Raw genomic sequence first — 19,752 nt, forward strand, 5'->3', positions numbered from 1 at the left:
TCTTCATCCTTATCAAATGATATCCTAACATACAGTTATGCAAAATTCACCCTTGTTTCCACTATTGGAACTGTTGTCATGGGCAATGATCACCACATCTCAATCAATTATCGCCTTTATAAAATTTCACATGAGCTTTATTTTAGAATAAAATGCTAGAAAGAGCTATGTTCTTTTTTGTGAAAATTATATTATGGCAGATAGCTAGCTGCCGTTCTCCTTTTCTTCCTTAGAAACACAATACCAATTTTTATCCAGGTTCTTTGCTGCTCTAAATAGATACTGTGTTACCTACTCTCCTCCTTAGCTTATTATGGTCAAATGACAACATTCTGGTCAATGAGTTATAAGCAGAAATGCCACATGGCTACTTAAAGCAAGTTCCTTTGACTAGAAATGCCCTTTTTGACATCTGAACATCTTTCTTCTTTTCTTCTAAATTTCAACCTACATCACAAATACAGATATGTAATAGCTACAGCTTCAGCAGCTATCTTGGACTATGAGGTGACCTTAAGACTAGAAGCCAAGGCTGGATGCGGTGGCTCACGCCTGTAATCCCAGCACTTTGGCAGGCCGAGGCAGGTGGATCACCTGAGGACAGGAGTTTGAGACCAGCCTGGCCAACATGGTGAAACCCCATCTCTACTGAAAATACAAACTTAGCCGGGTGTGGTGACCCATGACTGTAATCCCAGCTACTCTGGAGGCTGAGGCAAGAGAATCGCTTGAGCCCAGGAGGAGAGGCTGCAGTGAGCCGAGATCATGCCACTGCACTCCAGCCTGGGTGACAAAAGCGAAACTGTCTCAAAAAAAAAAAAAAAAAAAAAAAAAAAGGACTAGAAGCCAAGCTCCATGATGGGGATGAGAAACACAGGAGTCTAAGTTCCTGATTAACTGTGGAACCACTATTCCAGCCTTAGATTATTTCTAGTCTTCCTTCGGATAAGAAAATAAATGCTTGTGTTTTAAGAAACTAATTTTTCAGGTCTTTCTCTCTTGACACCTGTTTGCTTCCCTTGGTTTTGAAAAAGCATCCCAAAATGACACTTTTGGTTCTGATGACCATAAGACTTAGATGACAATTTAAAACTTAATTACAGCATACTATATACATATTGATTTTCTATATTTCTCATCACAATTCCACATTTTGCTTTTCACTATTTTCTAGTCCTTCCCAAATTCACAGAACAATATATAAGTACTATCTAATAACACTCCAGCATTCACTGAAACTCTTCTGGTTAAACATATAAAAACACAAAGATAAATTTACAAAATTATCTTCAAGCTATTATGACATACAAACATGAGAAAATACTGAAACATTTTAGATATCATTCTAAAAAGTATTTCCTGCTTCCATTTCAATAACTCAAATCAGTACATTACAACTCAGCACCAAGGACACTACTGCCCATATTATAATTACAAAATATCATTTCTACACTTGATCTTAGCAAAAAGGCCAAGAAGCAATATAAAATATCATTTCTTAGGCTGGACATAGTGGCTCACACCTGTAATCCCAGCACTTTGGGAGGCCGAGGCAGGCAGATCACCTGAGGTCGGGAGTTCAAGACAAGCCTGACCAACATGGAGAAACCCCGTCTCTACTAAAAATACAAAATTAGCCAGGCGTGGTGGCGCATGCCTGTAGTCCCAGCTACTCGGGAGGCTGAGGCAGGAGAATCACTTGAACCCAGAGGCAGAGGTTGCAGTGAGCCAAGATCGTGCCATTGCACTCCAGCCTGGACGAGAGCAAAACTCTGTCTCAAAAAAATAAAAGAAATAACATTTCTTACTAAAAGAAAATAGGGCTGCTTAATTTCAGATATAGGTCAAAAATTTACAAGATGAACTATAATATCTTCCCCTGTCTCATAGTAGGGATGCTATGGAAAACTACTAGTCATTTTGAAAGGACAGGGAGCCTTGAAAAGAGGCTCCTCATGGCTAGAAAAGAGATGATTTAAACATCAATAAAGAATATCAGAAATAAGTTAAACCCCAGCTATTTGATTTATACATTAAAACACACACACATACAAATTGGTCGCTGTTGAATAATGAAAAGGAATAAATCTTTATTTTGAGGGGAAATAAAGCAAAATAATCAAGCATCTACTCTGCCCTTCCTACACAAACTTTGCTACTTGAAAACTAAGTATACTTGGGTTTTTTTTTTAGATTTCTTTTTTAGAAGTGTCCAAGATAATAAATGAAGAAGTTTTCATAGAGTTAAAAATCATGATTATACAACAGCTAATAAATTAATGAATCTAGACATTAAGCACTGATAGCTGCTAACATCACAAAAACCGAGGAGGCTATTTATGTGTGCCTTCTGATAGAATTATCACTTATGAAGCAGTCTTGCAAAAAACCGAAAACATTTATGACACCTGAAACAACTGGAAATTTAAACACAGCCTGGATATTTGGTTATACTGAGAAACCAAGGTACGGTTTTTTTAAGGTGTGATAACAGCATTATTTTATATATTTTAAAATTTCTTAACTTTAGAAATACACACTTATATGCTTATGGACAAAAATAATATTACATCTAGAATTTCTTTCAAAATAATACTGAAAGGACAAAAGTGGGTGTGTGTGTGTATGGACAAAAAAAGACGGAGCCAGGCGTGGTGGCTCATGCCTGTAATCCCAGCACACTGGGAGGCTGAGGCGCGTGGAGCGCCTGAGGTCAGGAGTTCGAGACCAGCCTGGCCAACATGGTGAAACCCTGTCTCTACTAAAAATATAAAAAATTAGCTGGGCGTGGTGGCGGGCGCCTGTAAGCCCAGCTACTCAGGAGGCTGAGGCAGGAGAATCGCTTGATCCCGGGAGGTGGAGGTTGCAGTTAGCCGAGATCATGCCACTGCACTCCAGCCTGCGCAACGAGAGCGAAACTCCGTCTCGGAAAAAAAAAAAAAGAAAAGAAGCAAGACTGGCTCTGAAAACCTTTAATGTAGTAAAAACATTAGAGAATAATTCTGACATTTTCCTACCACAATTAAGATAGTAAGATTCCCACTCATTACTAATATATTTATACAATTATTTACACAATTAATGGAATACAGAATGTGTAAATAACCATATGAATATATTTTCACAGATAGAAACATTATAAATAGATATCCTAAAACAAACCTAAATATGCCTAGTGGTACCTCTGGTACAACCACTCTTCGTTTCCAAGCCTGCAGGTCACGTTCTGTAGCAATCTGACTGCGTGGAGCGTTTTGATGCATCTGACGAACACCTTCAACTTGTCCACTACGACGTAGACCAATATTTGGAGGGGACTGAATGTCTAAGCTCAGCCTTCTAAAACCTAGGAAAAAATGATGGGGAAGTGATTCCAATACACTTTTAAACTAATATACATTTAGCATGTAACAAGCACACGTTCACCTAAGATGCGCACCAAAAATAAAGAACTAAGAGAAGATAGTATCTACTGAAAAAACTTTGTGAGAAAAATCTTTTTAAAATTTATTTTCTGTACAGACAAGGTCTTGCTATGTTGCCCGGGCTAGTCGCAAATGCCTGGCCTCAAGCAATCCTCTTAACCACGGCTTCCCAAAGTGCTGGGATTATAGGCATGAGCCACTACACCCAGCCTGACAGAATCTTAACATGACTAAGATCAAAATGTAGAATACTGAACAAACATTAACTATTAAACCTCGATTTCAATTTTTACTAGACTTTCTGAAATTATAAAACGTACATTTCACATTACATTATATATGCATTCCTAAAAACTGTGCCTTCTTAAAAATTGCATACTAAAAAAAGTCTTTTTGAAAAATTTGCACCGAAGACAGATACCTGAAATCAAAGTGGTTTTACAAGAGCTCTTACAACAGTAATCATGATTCTCATGATTCTCAAGAGATAATCTGAGCCACCAAGGCAAGTAGCTGTCAAGATGGTTATTAAAAAGTCAAACAAATAAAATGCTGTGGGTAAATGCCAGTCGTGCTTAAACTAAAGCTGGGCAAGTGGGTGATGAGGCAATGAAGACAACAGTGACGCTCTGAGCCTGAGGGGCTGCTGTTAAGGTGGGTATAGGAGGCTGAGCAACCTCCCATGAGCTGGAAGCCACAGAGAGACTAGCCTCTGAGGAGGAAGTCCTAGACAAAGTGCTCATTTTCTTACAACAGAAGGTGAAGGGGCTCCTGCTACTAACACAACAGAAAAACTGAGGGTGATATTGATTCTTGTGGGAGGCTATGGAGCTGTACTCCAGCTGTGCCAGCTCTTCTTGCCTAGGGAAAAATCCACGAGTGAATGCAACTTCTGCACTCTTCTATGTACCACACTCTATTTACCAATCACATGTGTACCAATGTGCATTAGAGAACACACTATGCTTCACCAACTTCAAATGGCATTAAATGCCCCGCTAGTAAACCAAGCATTTATATTAAAATACTATATATTGAAGAAACATTTTTGAACTGAGAAATATAAATTCTAAATTTAACTGCCCAAGTCATAGCATTATTCTCCAACAATCTGAAAACATGCATGAAGTTATTTATCACATCACTTATAACAGCAAAGCATAAGAAACAACCTAAATGCCCATAAAGAGATTACAAAGGTTAATTACTCCACACAGAGGAGGAGTATGAAGCTATTAAAAAAAAAAAAAAAGGATGAAGAATTCTGTGAACTGATACGATTTCTAGAATATATTGTTAAGGCAATACAGTAGGTGCCAGAAGAATGCGTTTATATATCTTGTGCCTCTTGCCATGACAGACTGAGGACAGAGCATCAACTATTCAGTATTCCTGTCTAAATGCTTAACCTGAACCCAATTATGAGGAAATAATTAGACAAATCCAAATTGAGAGAAATCTTGTGAAAACAACAGGCCTGAATCTTTCCAAAGTACCAGTGCTCTGAGGAAACTTTTCTGGATTAAAAGACATAATCCTAAAATGTAATGAGCAGGGCTTATTAAATCCTAAATTTTTTTTTTTTAAAAAAGGCCATGAGGAAGGACAGTTAGTTATGGGGACAACTGGGGAAGAGTAAGTAAGGACTCAAAATTAGATAGCAGTGCTATATCAACAATTATCATATTCAGCTTGTTGAATGTGATCACTGTATTATGGTTATGTAAGAGAATATCTCTGGTTCTTGGATGATACAGGATGAAGCATTAAGATATCAAGTGTCACAAGTCTTACTTTCAAATGCTTCTGAAAAAAAACACATAGGAATGTGTGTGTGCACACATACACAAAAAAAAGCAAAAGCAAGTATAGTAATATAAGGAATCTAGGTAAAGAATATATGGCTGTTCATTGTATCCTTCTTCCAACCTTTCTTTCCAAAATAAAAAAACAAAGTCTTATGCTGTAAGTTTAAGAGAAAAAAAGTACTATTTTAAATGAATAATGAAACTTGTTAATCATATTGGACTAGAAACAAAGTAAATAGTGGAACTAACTGAGGGGAGACTGGTGATTGTTATGTATTTACTTCTACACTGTACTTTTAAGGACTCAACACTGAAAACTCACTAAGTTTTCAAACTTTCTGATTCAGTAAGAAAAATCATACTCTACCCAATACAGTTTTTCAAAAATTACCAATGTTAAAGCAAAGAAAAGCTAGAACTATGGTTTTATTTTAAAAACCAATCTGTTATTCGCTATTTAATACAATTTTGTAAATACTATATTTTTAGAGTACAAAAGGCTTCAGCAGTACTTGAAATTCAAAGACCCATTTGTTACTACATTATCTTACACCTCATGAAGCTACCTTCAGACTACTAATTAAGTTGTAAAAATACATTGTTTACTTAAGTTTCTCACATTACATGTACCTGACAAAGACTTCGTTTACTCTTTAATTTCAATGCAGCCATATTCAGGTAAAACATTTATCATTATTTATTACCTCTCCGGGGTGTTTCTTCACCATTTGAAAGTCCTCTTGGAATAGTATCCTGATCTGCTCCCATTCTCTGATCTTGCTGCTGCTGCAACTGTCTTATCATTCCATCAAGAATACTCGATTCTGGGCTGCGTTCATCATTATCATTGGTTTGCAGGCTTATAATTTGTTCAATCACCTCTCCATCACCTACAAATTCAATTATTTAATATATAATCATATAAAAGCAGAAAACAAAAAAAATTTCGTTAGGGTACAAATTAAAATACATTAACAATGGTCAGAATTTCCCATTTTTGAAAAATAACCAGTTTAAAAAGATACTCTACATATTCACCAAGAAGTCAGAGAAAAGATTCAAAGCCAACAAAAGTCTTCCTGTAGAGGACTAAATACTACAAAAACCTGAAAGCAGCCTCTGAAATTCCTGCAAGTGGAAGCATGGAAACATTTCTGTAAAACTTTATTACGCTGTTTCACACTAATGCTTCTCACCATACTCGATATATTTCACTAAAATCTTATTCCCCAGTCTCTAACGGGAACAGAGCAACTATGGGTCATTTCCAATGTGGAGAAAATCCCTGAGATTTAATTTCTTCTCTATGTCTTAAGAAAGGGGAAAAAAGGGAGGTAAGACCTTTTTTAAGCCTTCAACAAGACTTTAGCTCTCCTTCTGCCCCAAGAGTCCTCGGAGAACAGTGCAATTGATGGTGGTAATTACACAAGCCTCTCCGACTAATCTCAAATTACTCTCTTAGATATGTTTTTAACATAGCTAGTACCCATAATTCTTACTTCAAGTACAGAGTTTTTCTGAGACGGAGTCTCACTTTTGTTGCCCAGGCTGGAGTGCAGTGGCGTGATCTTGGCTTACTGCAAGCTCTGCCTCCTGGGTTCAGGCCATTCTCCTGCCTCGGCCTCCCGACTAGCTGGGACTACAGGTGCCCACCACCATGCCCGGCTAATTTTTTGTATTTTTTTTTTTTTTCAGTAGAGACAGGGTTTCACCATGTTAGCCAGGATGGTCTCAATCTTCTGACCTCATGATCCACCCACCTCGACCTCCCAAAGTGCTGGGATCACAGCCGGGGCGTGGTGGCTCACATCTGTAATCCCAGCACTTTTGGAGGCCAAGGCAGGTAGATCACTTGAGGTCAAGAGTTCGAGACCAGTCTCTACTGAAAATACAAAAAAAAATTAGCCGGGCCTGGTGGCGCACGCCTGTAGTCACAGCTACTCGGGAGGCTGAGTCTACAGAATTGCCTGAACCCAGGAGGCGAAGGTTGCAGTGAGCCAAGATTATGCCACTGCACTCTAGCCTGGGTGACAGAGTCAAACTGTGTCTCAAAAAAATAAATAAAATTAAAAATAAAGGAGATTAATAAGGTGATAATCAAAAGGAATGCAAAGATATAACTTGCCACCATAAAGACAGATAGAGAAACTGTAAAACCTCATATAGTATTATGGGATGGGCAAGGGAGGACATTTCCATCCTGCTACCTGAGTAAGACTCCCTTGCATATCACTGATAATGTCTTTGTTTTGCTATGGAAACCAAAGAAGAACTTAAAAGAGCTAAATGTTATATCTCATATTAACTTTGTCTTTAAAAATTTTATCAGTCTCAAAAAATGAGTTGAAAAGGCAGTACATAGAGGCTTAATCTAAAAAGATAAGAAGATTTTAGTTAGAATTGCTTATAACACAAAATTCCTAAGATTACAACATGATACCAAAGGGAAAACGGCAAAGAAGATTTCTAATCGGCATAAGCCAAAATAACCTAAGTCTATATAACTTTTCTTTTTTTCTTTTTGGTAGAGACAAGGTCTTGCTATATTGCCCAGGCTGGTCTTGAACTCTTGCTATATTGCCCAGGCTGGTCTTGAACTCCTGAGCTCAAGCAATCCGCCTGCCTGCCTCAGCCTCCCAAAGTGCTAAGATTACAAGCGTGAGCCACTGCACTCAGCCTAACTTTTCCTTCATAGCACAGAACACTTAACTGTTAACTTCTCAAATATCAGAATGTTAACTGTCTCTATGGAATAATACAATCGATACTGAAATATTGAAGGAGGGTTCTACCCATGAAAACTTAACTGCCGCAGGAAGTGTCCTTCTGCCATAAACAACTACAATACTGGAAAAAATATATGTAAAACAAAAGCTTTCAGACACTGGATAACAGGCAGCACAAGACTGTGATCCCTGAGAGAAGGGCAACAATGGAGACAAACCCTCTGATTGCTCCAGATTACTGTCTGGAGGTAGTCTCCAGGTTACAGAACAAAAGAGAGAACCCAAACAGCATCCACAGATCTAACTGAGTTGAGGAGACAGAGGTGAGAGTTTGCTGGAAGAAGAATGTTAAAATACGCAGGACTGAAAATCAGAGGAGAGTGAACTGCACACAAAGCTCCAAAGATCTGTAATGAGGTCCCATCAATTATTTGACTAAATACTGATACGTGGCCGGGCATGGTGGTTCACGCCTGTCTGTAATCCCTGCACTTTGGGAGGCTGAGGTGGGCGGATCACCCGAGGTCAGGAGTTCGAGACCAGACTGGCCAGCATGGTGAAACTTCATCTGTACTAAAAATACAAAAATTAGCCTGGTGTGGTGCACACCTGTACTCCCAGCTACTTGGGAAGCTGAGGCAGGGAAACTGCTTGAACCCCAGAGGCAAAGGTTGCAATAAGTCAAGATCACACCAGTGAACTCCAGCCTGGGCAACAGAACAAGACTCTGTCTCAAAAAAAATTTTTTTAATTAAATACTGTTATGTGTGCACATGGGGTAGAACTCCACTACCGAGGGGAAAATATAAAAAAGCAGTTGCACAAAAATTTGCAGAGCTCTCACAGGACAGAAAATAGTTCAAGTTCCCAGGAGAAAGAATACACAGCAGAAGTGCTTTATGTACACTTCCAGTTTTAATACCTAGAATAGTAAAAAGACATGTATTCATGTGCAGAGCAGTGAAGAATATAATAACTCCTACTATTTTGGTGCCACAACCAAGATTTGTGCTACAGTGCCAGAAGTTTATTTCTACCCACCCATGATCCATCAGTACAAATGTCAACACTGTAAAAAAATAAATATCTCAGTATTGTTATGAAGATGGCTGTGACCTTGCAGACTCCATGAAAGGTTGCAGATACACCTATGGGTCTGCAAACCACACATTGACAATTTCTGCCCTAAAGCAACCATTACATACAAATAAACAGGTATTGCTAGTAAGACATTAGTGGAGGTCGTATGGAACACACAAAAAAATCATCAATCCCAAAGAAGAAAAAAAAAAAAGAAAAAGGAAAAAGGCACAAAGAATGAAAAGAATATAGAGGAAACAAATAGGAATACTCTATGTTCAAACCCATACCATATGAACATTTAAGTGTAAATACTCTACACTTAATAGAGTACTTAATACTTAAATCCCAATTAAAAGACAAGTTATCAGATTCAATATATAAAGACACAGACCAGCTGGAAGAACTGACAAAGATATACCATGACAATCCTAATCCAAAACAAGTTGAATTGGCTTTATTAATATGAAACAAGACTCTTCAAAACAAAAATTATTTTCAGAGATACAGAGAAACATTTCATGAGAAAAGAATTATTTCATCCAGAAGACAAGCAATTCAAAATGTGTATGCACCTAATGAATGAACTTTAAAATATATAAAGTAAAAACTGAGTAAACTGAAGAGAGAAATGACAAATTCCACGTGACAGCTGGATATTTCAATCTGGATGATAGCCCCAAAATGGAAACAAGCCTTTAACCATTAGTGAATGCAAAAACAAATGATAATATACCCATCTATTCCATGGGGTATTATCAGCCCCAGTGAATAAACAGGAACAAACTACTGATACATGCAACAACACTAATGAATCTCAAAAGCACCACACTAAGTCAAAGAAGCCAGACACAAAAGATTACACTTTGTGGCCAAGCGCGGAGCCTCATGCCTGTAATCCCACCACTTTGGGAGGCCGAGGCAGGCGGATCATGAGGTCAAGAGATCGAGACCATCCTGGCCAACATGGTGAAACCCCATCTCTCCTAAAAATACAAAAATTAGTTGGGTGTGGTGGCACACACCTGTAGTCCCAGCTACTCAGGAGGCTGAGGCAGGAAAACCACTTGAACCCGGGTGGCGGAGGTTGCAGTGAGCCAAGATCATGCCACTGCACTCCAGTCTGCTGACGGAGCAAGACTCCGTCTCAAAAAGATTACACTTTGTATATAAAACCCTCTTAAAGTACAAAATTAAAGTGACAGAAAATGTAACACTGATTACAAGGGACTGGGAGAAAGGAGAGGACTGACTCCAAACAGGTCGTGGGGACTTTTGGGGGCAGTATAAATGGTTTGTATCTTGATTGTGGTGGTAGTTACTTATTATTTAACATCTGTCAAAACATACTTGACAGCCTGGGCAACATGGCAAAACCCCATCTCTACTAAAAATACAAAAATTAGCCAGGTGTGTTAGCACACGCCTACAAGTCCCAGCTACTCAGGAGGCTGAGGTAGGAGGATCACTTGACCCTCCTGCAGTCAGCCAAGATCGCACCACTGCACTCCAGCCTGGGCAAACGAGTAAGACCCTGTCTCAAAAAATAAACACACATACACTTGAATTGTACACTTAAAATTGGTGAATTTTGTATATAAAGTACACTTCAATAAAAGTAATAAAAAATAACATTTGAAATAGCAACCATATAGTAATCTACATTAGGTTTTAACTTTATATATAGCTGGTGATTTAGTTTCAGTAAATCCTCATCCAAACAAACAAAATAGCATTTTTTCTTTAACATCTGTAGAGAAACACTGCCCTGCTATTAACACAAAAAAGAACTTTGCACTTGTCTACGACAGAGAAAAGTACAAGACAAACCTGGAACATCCTACATCCAGAAAAGGAAAAAAGTGACTGAAAAAGTGTAAGGACTTGGGAAAGGACAGCTTCAAAAGGCTCTGAGAGTCAAACCTAAGGATTACGTGAGTAATACAACCCACTAGCCACACCCAGAAGCCCATACTAAAACTTAATAAGCCTCATCAATAAATAAAGGGGTGAGCAATAGACAGTCATATGCAATGATACATATGATGCAATGAGGGAGCAATGATACATATGATGCAATGACAGAACAATGATGAAGTTAGAAAATAACCACTTTGGAGTATTCACAGTAACAACCGATTCAGGCAAAACTCATCAATGGGTCCTAAAACTTGAGGGTAAACTTTGACAATGAACAGGTTATTGACATATCTCCCCACAAATAACTATTAATTACAAAGAGAAAAATACTAAGTTTATAGTGTTCAAAAACGACATTACCAGTAATTAGACAAACCACAATCATAAGCATCCTGACAGGATGCTCTATTAAGACTAGAACATCATTTATGTTGTATTCTGTCAAAAATGCATAACTGGAACCTAATCAAGAAGTAGACAAACCCAGATTGAGGCCTTCTACAAAATTCCTGACCTGTAATCTTCAAATACATCAATATCATGAAAGTCAAAAACTGACAACCTGCTCCAGATTACAGGAAATTAAGGAACTATGACAACTAACTTTCGTATTTCGTATGTGGTCCCAAATAAAAATTGGGAGAATTTTAAAAGCTATAAACGAACATTACTAGAATAACTGGAAATTTTTGGTTACACACTATAGATTTGATAATAGTATTATCTGAGTGTAAAACGTCCTAATTGTCATAAGTGTCTATAGTTATGTAAGAGAATGTCGTTCTTATTTAGAGGTAAATGGTACATGAGGTCCAGAAGTTAAATGGTTCAAAACAATACACAGAAAAAATAATAATAAAACAAATATTGCAAAATATTAATAATTGGGGATCTAAAGGTAAGGAAATTATTTATATTATACTTTAAAATATTTGAGTACAACTTTAAAAAAAAAAAAAAAGACTGCACTTACTTGTTGCCACATAGCCCAGCTGTGGAATCAAATGTTCATCTGCAGAATTTTCTCGGCCTGGTACTAATCTCTGATACTTGGTTGGATGAGGATTTCCATCTACATCTACCAAGAATGGTGGAGGCATAAGATGAGGAGCCTGCTGAGTTTGCTCATCTAAGACATAATTATTAGAATCTCTAATAAGTGGTCGATAGTCAGTATGGAAGAACATCTGATCAGGAATCTAGAAAAATGAAGTTCACAGGATGACATTTTAAGGTTCACGCATTTTAAAGGAAACAAATATTAAACAGTTAATTAAAACTAGAAAAACAAGGAAATCAAATCACTCAGCTAAACTGTTTCCAAAACATAGCTCATAACTACTTATTTCCAAAACACAGCTCATAACTATTACTTGCATGCTACAACAAAGTATTAAAAATGACCTTTTCATATGGTTTGCTGCATCCAAAACCAAATATCAGAAGGTGCCCATGAGAATCTGTACAGGCAAAATGCTGTCCATCCTGTGAAAACTTACAGTCAAACACAGCTCCATGTCCTTGTCCTTCAATCTAGGAAACACAAAAGGAAAAAAGTTAGGACCAATTCTATGCAAGTGATTTGCTATGTAAACTTTTTTAATGTGGATAACCTGTGACAATATATCCCTTCTGAAAAAAAAAAAAAAAAGTTTCAGCCAGGCATGGTGGCTCATACCTGTAATCCTAGCACTTTATGAGGTGGAAGCAGGTGGACTGCCTGAGCACAGGAGTTCAAGACCACCCTGGGCAACATGGTGAAACCCTGTCTCTACTAAAAATACAAAAAATTAGCCGGGCGTGGCAGTGTGCGTCTGTAGTCCCAGCTACTCAGGAAGCTGAGACACGAGAATCGTTTGAACCGGGGAGGCAGGGGTTGCAGTGAGCCAAGACTGCACCACTGTACTCCACTGCACTCAAGCCTGGGTGACAGAGTGAGACTCTGTAAAATAAAAATAAAAACAAATGTTTCATTAAGCATATACATCAATCACTATTCCCAAAAAATAAAATTGATTTTGGATACAACTAGCCCAGAAAAAAGTCTTCAAAGTTCTTCTAAGCATTAGTTCTCCAAGTGCTCCAATGAAGGCTAACAACCCAATCCAAAGTGAAGGCTTCTTTTACTTCTTATAAACAATTTCATAAATTTTTGTCTTAGTATATAATAAAAGGATAATAAGCTACAAGATAAATGATTAAAGATTAACCAAATTTGGTATTCATGAACTAAAATGAACACTTTTCTAGATTTTAAGGTGGGCTCTACTTCAGCTCATTACTAAGATGACTAAGCACCATGCAAAATTTGGCAATGCTGCCAGGTCTCAAGCATATATATGAAAAAGTCTGCAGCCACAACTACCTTAACAGAGATTTCAGAAAGGATGCTCTAAGTCTATCATGAGTGTAACCTTAAATAGATTACTTTTATACTGTTTTATTCTTCCTTTTAAACTGTTAACTATATTAGTTTAATATCATCAATTTATAGTTAAGTTAGTTATTTGGTTAACTCTACAGTGTAGAGCTATGCATATTTGTTGTCTGCACCTTTAACTTTCCAGTAACTAAATGTTATGCGTTCAGTGTTGGAGAAATGAGACATCTACTCAGTAACTGCCAGAACAAACTCACGTCCACGCCCAAGTAAGTCACTGCTTGAATAGTGATACTTCACTATTGCTGCACATGAAAAGGATGACAATTAGCAAACATGGAAAAAATAAAGTTACTCGGATATTCAGAGGATTGCTGAATAAGATGTGCATATTAATTCATATTCTCTTAACATAAAAAGGAAAAAATTGTGTGTGTATATATATTATATATATTTTTTTCCTCCAACTGATCATTAAAACATAAGAACATGGTTTCACCCACATGGTCCTTCTAGGAGCCACCTGTGCCACAGCACAACCTGCATATATGTACCATTTTGCATCCCTGGCCTGGGACCTTCAGTCATGGTTAAAGCAGATGCCAGTGGGGAGGGAGTGGCAAAATCTCAAAGCTGGAAAGCTGAAGATGGTGGCAGCAACTCTGCCCATCATACATGTGGACTTAACAGCACCAAAAGCTTTTCTATAAATACTTGCTGAGATGAAAGTTTTCTCAAGTGGGCAGACCTATCTAAGCAGAGCAAGGAGGACTTGGGGTTTCACTTGTAACTGGAAGCGTCCTATACAATGATTCCTGACAAAACGCAACCTGCAACTGTGTCTGGAGAAAAATGTCACATTAAAGTTTATTATGTATTCATGAAATATTGTTGCTATTAATAACTGACAACCCTATTTAGTCTATCTAGAATTAGGAATTATGAGCCTCTTAGCTGAGCACTAAGGAAATGTCAGTAAACAAGGCCAATTTTGGCTATGCAACTGGAAATAAGATCATCGTTGCCCACGTGAAATGTTTTTTCAGATTATTCTTTGGCATAGAGTTTTTCCGCTTATATTCTGCTTAAAGCCTAAATTAATGTAGTTTTTTGTGTTGAGGAGTTAAATTCAGGATGTAATATTATTACTGAGTTTGAAAGGATAGTTAAGGTAATGGATGTATCCCACGGATTTTAAAACGACAGAAAAATTGTCCAAGAATGTTTAGTTTTTTCCAATAATTTGAATACATAGAAACGCAGCTTTCAGAGATGCCTAATTGTCTATTTGTACTTTGATCATACTATTTAAAATGTTTTAGAATGCATTTAATCAAAGGTCTAAGAACCTGAGAATCAAAGGTCTAAGAACCTGAGAATCAAAGGTCTAAGAATGCATCAGCATCAATAGGATGCTACTACACTGCCTCTAAAATACATCACACAGGCCAGGTACAGTGGCTCAAGCCTCTAATCCCAGCACTTTGGGAGGCCGAGGCGGGCGGATCACAAGGTCAGGAGATCGAGACCATCCTGGCTAACATGGTGAAACCCCGTCTCTACTAAAAACACAAAAATAAAATTAGCCAGGCGTGGTGACAGGCGCGTGTAATCCCAGCTACTTGAGAGGCCGAGGCGGGAGAATGGCGGGAACCTGGGAGGCGGAGCTTGCACTGAGCCGAGACCACACCACTGCACTCCAGCCTGGGCGACAGAGAGAGACTCTGTCTCAAACAAAACAAAAAAAAAATCGCACTTTGAATTGTAACAGTATAAACTGAAGAGTAAATTCACAAAATGTCTCAAACATATAAAGCCTTAACAGTGTTAAAACCCTTTTACACAATAATTCCTTCAGAATTTATCTTAGGGAAATAATCATGTACAAGGCTATTCAAAGTGTTATTGTCATACATATTTTAGAAACCACTTAAGTATTCAACAATAGAAATTAATTGTGTAAAAGTTAACTTTCTTCTCAGACAGGCTGAATTTATACTCAAAAATACATCTGTAAATTCTTTAAAAATAAAAATTTCAAAAAAAAAGGTTTTACATGAAATAAGATTACAAAACTATGTGCAAGCACATTTACCCATGTAATCAACCTGCACATCCTGCACACAGCAGGTAGCCCCTGAACTTAGAAGTTGGAGGAGGAAAAAAAAATACCACTGTGTGCAAAGATGCCAACTAATAAATATGGAAGGAATAATGCCATTGGAAAATCTTCAATGGATCCAATACTTGTGGGTAAAAATTTAATGAGAAACAGGATATTCAGATTAGTCTCAAAAGCGCTACTAAAAAAATTAGTTTAATAATTATATTGGGAGGCCGAGGCGGGTGATCACTTGAAGTCAGGAGTTCAAGACCAGCCTGGCCAAGATGGTGAAACCCCATCTCTACTAAAAATACAAAAAATTAGCTGGATGTGATGGCAGGTGCCTGTAAATCCCAGCTACTCGGGAGGCTGAGGCAGCAGAATCACTTAAACCCAGGAGGCGGAGGTTGCAGCGACCCCAGATTGTGCCATTGAACTCCAGCCTGGGCAACAAGAGAGAAACTCCATCACCAAAAAAAAAAAAAAAAATTATCACCATAGTAAGGGGACAAATAAATATCATGTGCCTCCTAATATGATTCATGAAGGACACAATATCATTTATGTTTTATTTCATTTAAAAAACTATAACAATCTAATCATGAAAAAATATCAGACAAAACTGAGGACACTCTGTAACAATACTTGCTAATATTCAACAAAAGTTAAAGGCCAAGAAAGAGGAAAAAGAAAAAAGGCTGAGAGGAGCTGGTGACAATTAAAGAAAACTAGAGGCCGGGCACAGTGGCTCACGCCTGTAATCCCAACACTTTGGGAGGCCAAGGCAGACGGATCATGAGGTCAGGAGATGGAGACCATCCTGGCTAACACGGTGAAACCCCGTCTCTACTAAAAAATACAAAAAAATTAGCCAGGTTTGGTGGCGGGTGCCTGTAGTCCCAGTTACTTGGGAGGCTGAGGCAGGAGAATGGCGTGAACCCGGGAGGCGGAGCTTGCAGTGAGTTGAGATTGCGCCACTGCACTCCAGCCTGGGCGACAGAGCGAGACTCTGTCTCAAAAAGAAAAAAAAAAGAAAAGAAAAAAAAGAAACCTAGAAAGATACAACCACTTAAACACAACGCATGAGCTTGAACTGGATTCTGGTCCACGGAGCAAAATATATCTAAAAAGATGTTACTACAGACCTGACTAGATAATGCTATCTTATAAATGTTAAATTTGCTGATTAGTAACTATAATTATGATTATGTGGAGAAATTCTAAAAAGATACAGTAGGATCCTCATTTGGTTCTAGAATATACATATGCAAAAAAAAAAAAATTTTTTTTTTTTAAGAATACACCTGTACAGAAAGAAAAAAGGCCGGGAAAACCTAATGATGTTTGATCTCTATATCAACCATCTTGGGATTTTTTTTTTTTAAGAGAGTGTCTCACTACATTGCCCAGGCTGGACTTGAATTCCTGGGCTCAAGCAATCCTCCTGTCTCAGCCTCCCAAAGTGTTAGGAGTTCAGAGCCACCATACCCAGCCCAAGGTTACTGAAATTGGAGTAATCAAATATTGTAATATTTGGTTAATATTGAATATTAATAATGTCATTTTATTTTATTACTATTTTTATATTTCTATTTGTTATCAAATATTTCAATTTGTTATCGAATATTTCAATAAATTCAAGTAGTGAAAAAGTTTTTATAATTGCCATACTTTTACCAGTTTAAACACACAGGCACATAAAATGCTCAACAGGTAACTTAAAAATGTCTCCCTCATATAAATCAGTCATACAGAGAGTTTCATGTATGTACGTATATACATGTAGCTGTCTAATATTTAGCAGGCTTTGAATATGCTGATTTGTAAAAACAAACTGCCAAAACAAGCAGATCAATTTCTGGCTAAGCCGCATAACCCAAATACTCCAAACAAATTCAAGCATGTATCAAGGTACATCTCACTTCACTTACCATATTAAAATAATGTTTCATCTTGGTACCTTTTGTAATATCCCATATAAATATGCTGCCATCGTGTCCTGCAGATAACATAATTCTGGAATCAAAGGGATGCGTCTCCAGAACAAATACTTCATCAGCATGTCCCTTTATTTAACAAAGTCATAACATTAAGGAGGGTTTACAAGTTACAAATTGAAAATTTAAAAATACATACTGTTACAGCATATACTTTTAAAAATGTATTAGACAATAATTTATAATTATAAAAATTTCTAATCATTTCATAGTTTACATGAGAGAAACAACTTGTTCAGTATATTATTTTTATAGCTTCAGAATTACAATCATATTTCAAAAAATCTCATTTGTTACATTGTACCAGAAATTACCTACCATTAAGTTATGAAGCAGTTGTCCAGTGTAAGAATTCCACACTTTGAGGACATGATCATTCACAGCTGTGACAACAATGCTATCATTTTGATTCCAAGCTATCATTGTTACTTTAGGTTTCATAAACCTTTCCTCTTCGGAAGATAAGTCCCTAACAAAAAAATACACAACATGTATAGATGGCTGGCTATACAATGTATACAATCTCTCATCAATACAAAAATAAAGAAATCCAACCCATGTGCCTATCTTATCAACCCTACAGTGAGTTCATCACAGCTGACCCAGAACAGATTATCTAGAAACAGGTGAGGGCAAAACCTGAAGAAGGGAGGGATAATTTAGAAACAGTACAGAGACTGAATAAGGGCAGATTTTAGGACACCATTACTGCTTATGAAAGCAATGCTTTTTCTCCCTACTTCTTTCCTATTATTTCCTTCTTCTGAATACAAACCTATTGCTAACACTTACTTTCAACTGTTTCTCTCCATAGAAGACAAAAAAATTTTAGGAACACAAAAATAAGGTAATTCATATTCATATCCCCAATGTTTAGAAAAATAACTGACACACAGATGTTCAATCTGAACTGTAAATGGGACTATTCTCATCTCTTTATACAACTTTCCTACAGTCTACTCCTACAGGCCCCTTGGCAAGAACGGTCTTGGATACACCTGCCTGGAATGTTTTTCATCCTTTATAAAAGTGTTATGGAGGGCCAGACACGGTGGCTCACGCCTGTAATCCCAGCATCTTGGGAGACCGAGGCAGGCAGATCACGAGGTCAGCAGTTTGAGACTAGCCTGGCCAACATGGTGAAACCCCATCTCTACTAAAAATACAAAATTAGCCGGGTGTGGTGGCACACACCTGTATTCCCAGCTACTCAGAAGGCTGAGGCAGGAGAATCATTGGAACCTGGGAGACAGAGTCTGCAGTGAACCAAGACCGCACCATTGCACTCCAGCCTGGGTGACAGAGCAAGACTACGTTCTCAAAAAATAAAAAAGTGATATGCAAAGGGTCTCTGCATTACAGTAGTCAACAGTGGGGTAGGGAAGGCCTAATGGTTCTGAAATAATAGAATACGTTTTAAGAAATTACAAGCATCGGCCGGGCACGGTGGCTCACACCTGTAATCCCAGCATTTTGAGAGGCCGAGGCAGGCGGATAACAAGGTCAGGAGATTGAGACCATCCTGGCTAACACGGTGAAACCTCATCTCTACTAAAAATACAAAAAAAAGCAAAATTAGCCAGGCGTGGTGGTGGGCACCTGTAGTCCCTACTACTCGGGAGGCTGAGGCGGGAGGATAGCATGAACCCAGGAGGCGGAACTTACAGTGAGCCAAGATCGCACCACTGCACTCCAGCCTGGGCAACAGAGCAAGACTCCGTCTCAAAAAAAAAAAAAAAAAGATATTACAAGCATCTAACATGTTTTAATTAACAAAGGCTGGGCATGGTAGCTCACACCTATAATCCCAGCACTTTTGAGAGGCCAAGGTGGGCAGATCACGTGAGGTCAGGAGTTCCAGACCAACCTGGCCAACAGGATGAAATCATGCCTCTATAAAAAATACAAAAATTAGCTGGGCGTAGTGACAGGCTCCTGTAATCCCAGCTACTTGGGAGGCTGAGGAAGGAGAATCGCTTGAACCCAGGAGGCGAAGGTTGCAATGAGCTGAGACCGTGCCACTCCATCTCAAAAAAAAAAAAAAAAAAAGAATATAGAATGAGTGTTATAAAACAGCTATCTATGTAATTACAAAAAAAAAAAACACACAGAAGAGAGAATAATTCTAACTAGATTGATTGGTGTTGAGGGTAGAATAATATTAAGAAGTAAAATGGAGGCCGGGCGCGGTGGCTCACGCCTGTAATCCCAGATCTTTGGGAGGGCGACGTGGGTGGATCACGAGGTCAGGAGATCAAGACCATCCTGGTTGCACATGTATACATATGTAACTAACCTGCACATTGTGCACA

The 19,752-nt window shown here is 38.0% G+C and overlaps 1 protein-coding gene across 8 annotated transcripts in view; it reads right to left on the reverse strand.

Annotated features, from left to right (window-relative positions):
* The window catches only part of BRWD1 (bromodomain and WD repeat domain containing 1), a 128,684-nt gene that overhangs the window by 66,916 nt on the left and 42,016 nt on the right, over positions 1 to 19,752 (reverse strand). For all 8 annotated transcript variants that reach the window (XM_016938541.3, XM_009427702.4, XM_016938540.3 and 5 more), the window contains 6 exons: positions 17,759 to 17,909; positions 17,375 to 17,509; positions 12,364 to 12,492; positions 11,933 to 12,158; positions 5,938 to 6,123; positions 3,163 to 3,346 (listed from right to left, as the gene is read on the reverse strand). In XM_016938541.3, the coding sequence (XP_016794030.2) occupies positions 3,163 to 3,346; positions 5,938 to 6,123; positions 11,933 to 12,158; positions 12,364 to 12,492; positions 17,375 to 17,509; positions 17,759 to 17,909 (1,011 nt within the window). The remainder of the gene's footprint in view (positions 1 to 3,162; positions 3,347 to 5,937; positions 6,124 to 11,932; positions 12,159 to 12,363; positions 12,493 to 17,374; positions 17,510 to 17,758; positions 17,910 to 19,752) is intronic.

The sequence above is a fragment of the Pan troglodytes genome, chromosome 22, assembly GCF_028858775.2.
Source record: "Pan troglodytes isolate AG18354 chromosome 22, NHGRI_mPanTro3-v2.0_pri, whole genome shotgun sequence".
NCBI lineage: Eukaryota > Metazoa > Chordata > Mammalia > Primates > Hominidae > Pan > Pan troglodytes.